The 10,011-nt window shown below is 48.7% G+C and overlaps 1 protein-coding gene across 2 annotated transcripts in view; it reads right to left on the bottom strand.

Annotated features, from left to right (window-relative positions):
* Positions 1-388: 388 nt before the first annotated feature.
* Positions 389-10,011, bottom strand: part of Myo15a (myosin XVA) — a 59,731-nt gene continuing 50,108 nt past the window's right edge. For both annotated transcript variants that reach the window (XM_031353237.1, XM_031353238.1), the window contains 4 exons: positions 8,690-8,823; positions 8,200-8,333; positions 6,441-6,581; positions 389-1,342 (listed from right to left, as the gene is read on the bottom strand). In XM_031353237.1, coding sequence (XP_031209097.1) covers positions 1,241-1,342; positions 6,441-6,581; positions 8,200-8,333; positions 8,690-8,823 — 511 coding nt within the window. In that variant the 3' untranslated portion in view covers positions 389-1,240. The remainder of the gene's footprint in view (positions 1,343-6,440; positions 6,582-8,199; positions 8,334-8,689; positions 8,824-10,011) is intronic.

Below are 10,011 nucleotides of genomic sequence, written 5' to 3'. Positions count from 1 at the left end.
TCCCCCAGGAAATGTTCTTAACTGTAGAGTCATCTCTCCAGCACCCCACACCCCCAGGCAGGGTCTTGCTATGTAGCCTGAGCTGGTTTTGAATTTGAAGTAATTCTGACTCAGTTTCTTGAGTAGGGATTACAGGTATATACCAGAGGCAGGCCCCAATATATCATACCTAGTATTTTTTTTCTCTCGTTTATATGGCAAGTATTTTTCAAGGGCCTACTGTGCATTAGTTATCTTTTTAGGCTACACCCTCCATCTACAAATCCAGCAGGAAACTATGGTGTCCTCTAGAATGATTATCCTAACCCTCTATTTCCATCTAGTCTTTTTTTTTTTTTTTTTTTTTTTTTTTTTTTTTTTTGGTTTTTCAAAACAGGGTTTCTCTGTGTAGCCCTGGCTGTCCTGGAACTCACTCTGTAGACCAGGCTGGCCTCCAACTCAGAAATCCGCCTGCCTCTGCCACCCAAGTGCTGGGATTAAAGGCGTATTTCCATCTATTTTTATCAAACGTACTCATTCTTCACAAGCAACCCTAATGTACCAATCTCTGGGGAGCTTTCTCAGCCTCCTATTCCCTGAGACTACTTCTCTCTCTACTGCTCCACTCTTGTGTCTTGGGTGGTCCATCCTATGAGGGAAGCTAGGATTGGGTTACCCAAAGATTGTAGAGTAGGGGTCAAGTGTCCTTAGGGAGGGATAAAGACAGACGTGTCTGCTGGAAATGCTGTTCATAGAGTATCTCTGCCTCCTCCCTCAGGCTTGCTTCCCAGCCACTGAGCAGCTGCATGGAAGATATACCAGAAATACTTCTTATCTGTGAAGAAATGAATAAGGGTCATAGGTAAAAGCTGAAGGACCTGGCAAGGACATGTAGAAGGCTGGAGGATGAAGCTGGAGCAGATCTGAGTATCAAGCCCCAAGAAACCAGAAGCAGGCCCCAATACATCTAGACTACTGGTGTGGGGCTTCCTTGTCAAGGGCAGTTGTCAAGGCAGGCTCTGCCTTCCAGAGGCCCAGTGGTCCAGCTTTTAAAAAAACACTTCTGCTAATTAACCCTTGGCTGCATCCATGACTCCATCCCAGCTCCAGATAGGTCCTCTTGGGTTCTTGAGTTTTTCCTCCTGTCCCCTTTGGTCTCCTCCAAGGTTCTGGCCCTTGTTTAGGGTCACTGGTCCTGAGAGTCTACCCTCAGGCCACGGAGCAAATCTTCTGGAAGGAAGCAGTGAAAAGGTAGGCCATATCACAAGAGGGTGATCTCACTGGGGGGCAGTGTGAGCCGCTCCTCCCGGGCGCTCAGCATGGACTCCACGTGCACAGCCACCACACGACACAGCTCCAGACCCTGCAGAGTAGGGGACACAAAATAGTCTCTCTCTCTCTCTTCTCCCAATCCCTGTTTCTGTCTCTGTCCCTGTCTCTGTCTCTGGTTTTTTAGAGACAAGGTTTCTGTATGTAACAGCCCTGGCTGTACTGGAACTTACTTTGTAGACCAGGCTCACCTCAAACTTACAGAGATCTGCTTGCCTTTGCTTCCCAAGTGATGGAATTAAAGGTACACACCACTACCACTGCCAAGCCCAAGATGTTATTACATGTAAATCCTTTAGATTAAAAAAAAAAAAGTCTGGGGCTGGAAAAATAGTTCAGCAGTTAGGAAGGCTTACTGCTTTTCCAGAGGACCTGGATTCAATTCCTGGCACCCACATGGCAGCTCACAACTGTCTGTGGCTTTAGTTCCAGGGGGATCCAATGCTGTCTTCTGACCTCCAGTGGCACTAGGTACTGACATGGTTCACATACATACATACAGCCAATGCCTTTGACCAGTGAGACTCATATACATAAAATAGATTAATTAAAAAAAATAGTCTGTTGCCGGGCGGTGGTGGCACATGCCTTTAATCCCAGCACTTGGGAGGCAGAAGCAGGCGGATTTCCGAGTTCAAGGCCAGCCTGGTCTACAGAGTGAGTTCCAGGACAGCCAGGGCTATACAGAGAAACCCTGTCTCAAAAAACAAACAAACAAACAAACAAACAAAAAGTCTGTTGTGTAGGGATTGCGGCTTACTGTACAATGCTTGCTAATAATATGTGAGGCGTTGGATTCCATCCCAGCACAGACCCTCCCAAATTAGTCTATCAACAAATGGTAAGATTCTAATTATGTATTGCCATCAGTTACCCCACAGTACCTGCCATTTTGAAGGGGTGGCTACAATCCCTGACTCCCCAACTGGAACTGTAGAACTTCATCTGTATGTGGTTCTTCCTGGGGCACTTCCTGAGTGCTTGTGCCTGACTCAACAATTGCAGAAGTACTTCCTGGTCATCTTCTGTGCCAGGCCTATCCTAAGAGTTTCTACGAGTAACCCTAAGAGCACTATCCTATCCCTGGGTAACCTTACACTTCACAGAGTTAGGGTTTGAAACTTAAGAGCCACATTCAGAACTATTCTTTGATGAAGTGAAAGGTGACACCTGTGGCCATCCGTCCCAGCTATGGGGTGTATGTGTGGATTCCTCTTGTTATGACAGGAAGTGTCCTCCCCAACATCTCACTGGTCAAAGCCTTAGTCTCAGCTGGTAGGGTCATATCACTGAAAGGAGGTCAGATGGTGGTAACTCTAGCATCAATGGTTGAATTGATTGGATTCATTTAATGGCATTCATTAAAGGAAACTAGGAAGCAAGGCCTCTTTGGAGAAAGTAGGCCCCTGGAAACATGCTTTTGAAGGACATCTCATTCTTGGATTTTTCCTGTGTGGCTCCCTCCACCTGCTCTGCTCTCCTGTCACTATGAATGAAGCTCAGCAGCCTTTCCCTGCCTTTCATGGCCTTCTGCCATGATGTTTTTGCTTCCCCACAGGCCTAAAAGCAATGGAGTCAGCTGACCATGGATGGAAAACTGTAAAATCCTGGCTCACAGTCCACCTTTTCTCCCTCAGGTTACATCGAGTGTTAGTCACTGCAGTGGGAGGGTGATCAACACAGCTCCCTTAGGGTCTGTCCTTGGCTTATTCACAGGCTCTGTTTATGCCTGTCTTAGCAGATATGGAAACAGGCTCAGAGACAAACAGGGATGCTTCATGATGCCCCTGCACAGCCTGTCAGAGTCTTCGATGCTACCACACTTGCAAACCACCTCCTGGAAGCTATCCCCAATGGCCTCTTCTAAACATCGAGCCTCCTGTGCACCCTTCCCAGTATGTACCATGGTATTTAGGGAGATCTGAGATTGGGGTGAGAGCCAGTAAACTGGGGACTCAGTCACATTTGTTAAAGCATCCTATGAGAGATGCTCAACGGCTGTGTGTCCAATGAAGGGATGGTAAAAGACTGTATCCTTCCACACATAGGACAGAGGCAGTAGCTTCCTCCAACAAAGGCACTGCAAGGAACTGCAGAAGCCAAAAAGATTTTCATCCACCCACCTACCCATTCATTCACTCACCCACCCAGCCATTCATATACTTATCAATCCAGCAAGCACACACTGAACATCTACTATGTGCCAGGCACTATGCTGTTGACACGGTACAAATAAGGTAGCTAAAGTCCTGTCTTCGTGCTGCTGATGTTCTGAAGGTGGGAGGCAGGCAGAAGGAAAACAAATGTATAAGTGATATGCAAGGTGTGCTGAGGGCTACAGAGGTAGAGTTGGCAAGTCCTTAGGAGGAGAGCCAAGGAAGGCTTTTGCAAAGGGGGGCTTTTATGATGAAGCTCAAATAAAGGGAGAAAGGGAGCCCTGTGAGGAAGGAATCAGGAATAAGAAACGTTTCAGGTAGAGAGAGCAGTCATGACAAAGGATGGGTGGGGGAGGCAGACGACTCCAGCACAGAGGAGCTGTAAGAGGCAAGGAAGGTCGAGTGACTGAACAGGAGGAAAGAGAGAGCAGAGGCTGCAGTGGTGGTGAGAGAACAGATTGGGAGGGGGGGATAGCAAAGTCAATGAGCCAAGGAGGGAGCCTAGGATTCAGGCCAGAGCAGGAAAACAGGGTAGGATACATGTGCTGGCTAATTTTATGTCAACTCACCACAGGTTAGGACCATCAGAAAAGAGGAAACCTCAAGTGAGAAGATGCCTTAATAAGATCTGTCTGTAGAGCCAGGCAGTGGTGGTGCGCATGCCTTTAATCCCAGCACTTGGGAGGCAGAGGCAGGCAGATTTCTGAGTTTGAGGCCAGCCTGGTCTACAGAGTGAGTTCCAGGACAGCCAGAGCTACACAGAGAAACCCTGTCTCGAAAAAAAAAATCTGTCTGTAGGACACTTTTTTATGAGTGATTGATGGGGAGGGCCCAGCCCACTGTGGGTGGTACCATCCCTGGGCTGGCAGTCCCAGGTTCTGTAAGAAAGCAAGGCTGAGCCAGCCATGAAGAGCAAGCTGGTAAAAAGTATCCTTCCATGCCCTCTGTATCAGCTCCTGCCTCCAGGTTCCTGCCCTGATTGAGTTCCTATCTTAACTTCCTCAATGATGGACTATCACATGGAAGTGTATCCCTAATAAACCTTCCTCTCCAACTTGCTTGGTGCTTCGTCACAGCAGTAGTGTCCCTAACTGGGACATCACCGTTGTAGAGATCATTTTGAAAGCCCCGGGGGCAGAGAGGTTGCAAGAAAAGAAATCACAGTTACCAGAGGAGGGAGACAGGGCAAGGGGGTGTAAGGAAGGGCCACCCAGGAGCGTAGGCCTGGGTTACAGGTTCTCTAGGGCTCTTGATTCTGGCTTTTTTTTTTTTTTCAGCAGTGGAGCTGGGACAGTGTAAGTTCCCAATCTCACAGGGGAGGTGGCAGGCTAGAAACGGCAAAAACTCGGCCAATTTGGATCCTGTCCTCTCTGCTTCAACTCTGCCTCTGCTTCTGTTCTGATGCTAGTGTCCTGGCTGGTTTTGAGTGTCAACAAATGACACAGGTTGGTGTTATCACAGAAAGGAGCCTCCCTTGAGGAAATGCCTCCATGAGATCCAGCTGTACGGCATTTTCTCAATTAGTGATCAAGGGTGGGTGGTGCCATCCCTGGACTATAAGAAAGCAAGCTGAGCAAGCCACAGGAAGCAAGCCAGTAAGTAACACCCCTCCATGGCCTCTGCATCAGCTCCTGCTTCCTGACCTGCTTGAGTTCCAGTCCTGACTTTCTTTGGTGATGAACAGCAATGTGGAAGGAAGCTGAATAAACCCTTTCCTCCCCAACTTGGTTCTTGGTCATGATGTTTGTGCAGGAATAGAAACCCTGACTAAGACAGCTAGGGACTACAAAATTTAGTCAAGAGTCTAGTTTCCTAGTCTAGACGTCCTAAGGAAAATTACTTACCTTGCTCCTAATCCCAGGCCCCCACAATCCAGCTGCCATGTCTTAGCCCAGGCCAACTTCTGTAAACCTCCTGTGCCAACCCTGTCCACTCACCAACCTCCTATGCTCCCTAGTAACCTCAGAAAGCTCCCAACTATTTCTATTTCTATTTCTTTTTCTTTCTTCCTTTCTTTCTTTCTTTCTTTTTTTTTTTGTTTGTTTGTTTTTCGAGACAGGGTTTCTCTGTATAGCCTTGGCTGTCCTGGAACTCACTCTGTAGACCAGGCTGGCCTCGAACTCGGAAATCCATCTGCCTCTGCCTCCCAAGTGCTGGGACTAAAGGCATGCGCCACTACTGCCTGGCTCTATTTCTATTTCTATTTCTATTTCTATTTCTATTTCTATTTCTATTTCTATTTCTATTTCTCCTTTTTCCTCCTCATCCTCCTCTTCTTCTTCCTACCCTTTTCCTCCTCTCCCTCCTCCTCCCTTTTCTTCTTTCTTCTCTAGACAGGATCTCTAGCGCAGGATGGCCTTTATAGCTGAGGATGACCTCAAACTCAGGATCCTCCTGTTTTTCTACCTTCTGAGGTTGTTAGGATTTCAGGTATGTACCATATATGTTAGGCAAGTAATCTATCAACTGTTATATCCCATCTCCCAGAAGGTTGCTTGTTTTTTATTTAGTTAGTTAGTATTTATTTATTTATTTATTTATTTATTTATTTAGTTAGTTAGTTTTCTCTGTGTAGCCTTGGATGTCCTGGAACTTGCTCTGTAAACCAGGCTGGCCTCCAATTCACAGAAATCTGCCTGCTTCTGTCTCCCAAGTGCTGGGATTAAAGACCTATGTCACCATCACCTAGCTCCCAGGGTTTTCTTTTAACATTCAAATTTTTGACTTCTCTTTCCCTGGTGAATCTTCCTAGGACCCAGCCAAACACATCACTATTCTGCAAACAACCTGTATCCTTTCCCCACAATGCACTGCTAAACTGCTTCCCCGGAAGGCCTCCACAACAGCTCACAGCTCTGTTCCCTGTACTGGGCAGTTTGCTTTCTGAGGCAGAGGCCAGGCTGGAGGAGAACCCAGAGTGTAGAATGAGAAAGCCAGACCCTCATGCCAGGGTCTGGCTGGCAGGATTGGACTTACCTGCTCCAGCTGGAGCTGCATGGTCCTCTGGGCTGCCACATCCCCTAGGGAAATCTCCACGTATGGGTAGCTGGAATTGGCTGTGGGCTGCTGAGTCCATGTGGACTGGATCTCCTTCAAGGGAATCTTCACAATCGGCTCCTAGGGATGAGGACAGAGGAGGCAAACGGGTGTGAGGGGGAGGTGGTCTCTACCATGCCAAACCTTCCCCTGCAAGTCAGATCAGAAGGGACAAGGCCCAGCTCTATGCCAGTTCCTTAGACACTCATCGCCTTTGTGACATGGAGCAGCTCACCTGATTACTCTGGATCCCAGCTTCCTCACCAGGGGAAACTGATTCGACAAATACTGGTGCTTCATGCTTGAGATGCAGAGGGTAGTGGGGGCTGTGGGTACTCTGACCTTTTTATCAGAGCTGATTCTGAAAACACCTGTATCCCTTCTCAAAAAGCTTTATTTCTGGCCTCCATGCAGAGGAAGGTGGAGTGATGGACAGCTAGTACTGTCCATCTACTGACCAATGGGGATGTAGACTGAGGATCAGGGCAGCTTCTTACCCCAGAAGCAAAGGTTCGCCTCTACTCTTGGGGACAAAGATGCCTACATGTCTTGGGGAGAAAGAGGCCTGTTCTATACTGTCTCTCACGACCTCCAGCCACTGCACACCTGCCTTTCTCCACCCCACTTCTTTAGTGTCCCCTAGAGTCATTTCTAAGCAAACCTCTTGTCCTCAAGCTCACAATGCAAGCTTTTCTGGTGTTTGTTTTGTTTTTATTTAATTTTCTTGTTTGCTGTTATTCTTGCTCTGTTTTGTTTGCTTTCCAAGACAGGCTTTCTCTGTGTAGCCCTGGCTCTTCTCCTGAAACTTGGTTTGAAGACCAGGCTAACCCTGAACTTATGTAGTTCCACCTGCCTCTGCCTCCTGAGTGCTGGGACTAAAGGCACCAGGTTTGGTTTAAAGAGCGGGAACGAAAAAACTGTAGCAAGTCCAGCTCCTTGACGGCTATAGAAAGCCTCAGCTCCCTGGAACCTGAATATATTTAGAAGCAGGACGTGTAAAAAGGGGTTAAGGGGTCAGGGATAGAATGCTTGCCTGGTATTGGGGGCCCTGGAGTCCATCCTTGGTATCACAAGATAGAGATATAAAAGGTAGGCATGGTAGTGTATGTCTGTAATCCCACTGTTAGAAAACTGAGTCAGGTAAATCATTGAGGACAGCCTGAGCCACAAATTCATACCGCCCCACCAAGAGAGCTAAGTCAGTTAAAATGAGGCCACTAGGTTAGGCTCAATTCCAGCATGACTAGTGTCCTTATAAGATGAGAAAAGTTGGACACACGGACACCAGGGATGTGCCCATGCAGAGAGGCCACGTGGGGACACAAGAAGTCACTATCTGTAGCCAAGGAGGAACCAAAGCTTGAAAGCTTCAGAAATCTTGGAAATTTCAGTTTCCAGAAACATGAGAAAATGACCTTGCATTGCACAGGGCTCCCAGCCTGTGGTATGTGGCTGCGGCCGCCTGACATGCTAACCACATGCTCTTTGTGTGTTTTCCTGCATGTCTCCTTTCACATAGCCCTATTCAGGCTGGAACTGTACTATTTCCACTTTCCAAAGGAAGGCTCTGAAGGGGAAGGGATTGGCTGTAGATCATGCAGGGGGTAAATGTGTAGCAGGCATCTTTGTCCCCAAGAGTAGATGGAGTGTCCAAGGACAGAAGGAGACAGGTGGGCAGGGCCTGGCAGAAGCCACTCACATGGGTCCTGGTGCTGAGGAAGTTGAGGCCGTTATGGTTGACAGCGAGGATACAGGGGGCTGGCACCAAGACATTGCTGCAGCTCTGGATGAAGAAGAAGGAGGAGCCAAACAAGGGGAAGGCACTGAGGAGGCCTGCAGTGTAGAGAGCCTGCGATCAGGACACCTGTGCCAGGACAACAGGGCAGCCACTTCCCCAAGCTCCCGAGCTCCCGGGCTGCCTTCAAAAGCTGCTCTCTGCATTAGTCTGCTCCCACCTCCGTCCCTCCCCTCCCCTCCTGGCCTCTTCCTGTACCTCACCTTCTGTTCCTTCACCTTTAGCTCTTTGCCAAACATTATTTCCAACCTGGGTGATAGTGGTAACAAGCCTTTCCAGACAGGCAGGCAGCTTGGCTGCCACCAAACACTGCTTTTGTATGAAGAAAGTAGCTACCCTCAGCTCAGCTTCCCCGCTCCCCCTGCCTCCAGCCCTCTGCCCAGGCAGCTCTCACCCAGGAACTGAGCACGGGCCTGGTGGGGACTGAGTGCCTGAGTCTGCTGCCGGTGTTGGCTAACCAGGTTGAGCCAGGTGTCACCGGCTGTGGTGTGGTAGAGCTGGGCTGGGATGTACTCTTGGACTTCACGCCTGTGTGCAGAGGGTAGAGGGAGGGCTCCTGAGAACCCCGTCACCTGTTCATCTCCACTGCAAAGTAGGCACAGCACCAAGCTGAGTCGTACTTGCCTGGGTTATTAAATGTAGAGGAGCAGGGAAAGGAAATACAGGGTCCCTACTCCCAGCTGAGGGAGCTGAGGCTTTGAGAGGTCATCAAGAGGTCACGCAGGGACTGAGAGAAGTAGTGTAGGCAGGGTAAGATGTGAATCCAGACTGGCTGTCTTAGCACCCAAGTGAGGAACTCAAGACAAAGGGGGTGAAAAGTACAGTGGTGCGGGAAGTCATCCAGGTGTACCACACAGGAAACAGGCCGAGACTCCAGGGTCGTCATCCCCACCTGTCCTGGTTCCTGCTCTCACCCTCCTCTTTGCCATATGCAGAATCTCTCAGGACAGACTTTATGGCCCGTGGGCATGTAGAAAATAACAAGAGCAGCCCCAGACCACCCCACCGACCCTGGGCTGCAGTTGGGAAAAGGGCTAGGAGAAATTGAGGCAGCCCCTTCCCTTCCCAGAGTTCCCTGCCTTACTTGGGTAAGCACCCAGAGGTAAGTGTTAGGAGTGTCTTCCTGAATTGTTGTTGTTGTTATTAATTATTGATGTGTGCATCTTTGGTTGTTTTGAGACAGGATATCACTATGTGGTATTGGTTGGCTTGAACTTACTATGTAGACCAGGCTAGCCTCAAGCTCCTGAGTGCTGGGATTAAAGGCATGCTGGCCTTGTATGTAGCTGGGGATGACATCTGGCTTCAATTTTTTTTTTTTTTTCAGATAAAGTCTCTCACTGAATCTGGAGGCACTGAGTAGCTAGACTCGCTGGCCAGCAAGCCCCAGGAAGCCTTCTATCTGACCTTCTGAGCCCTGGGATTCTAGGCACATGCTACCGTGTCTGGCACTTTCTGCGGGCCACTGGTGAGATGCAAGCTAAAGTCCTCATGCTGGCGTGGCAGTATTTTATGGAGTGAGCCATCTCCTAGCCTCTGGATCATACTTCTTAGGGCCTTTCCTTCCTGTTCACAGTCATTCTGTGACAAGTGCATTAAGAGTTGGGTATGCTGGCTCAGGCCTGGAAATCTTAGCACTTGGGAGGTGGATGCAGCTCAATGTCATCCCCAGCTACATACGAGGCCAGCTTAGACAGCACAAGACCCTGCTGCAAA

The sequence above is a fragment of the Mastomys coucha genome, unplaced genomic scaffold, assembly GCF_008632895.1.
Source record: "Mastomys coucha isolate ucsf_1 unplaced genomic scaffold, UCSF_Mcou_1 pScaffold5, whole genome shotgun sequence".
Classification (NCBI taxonomy): domain Eukaryota; kingdom Metazoa; phylum Chordata; class Mammalia; order Rodentia; family Muridae; genus Mastomys; species Mastomys coucha.
This window is presented reverse-complemented; position numbering and strand designations above follow the sequence as displayed.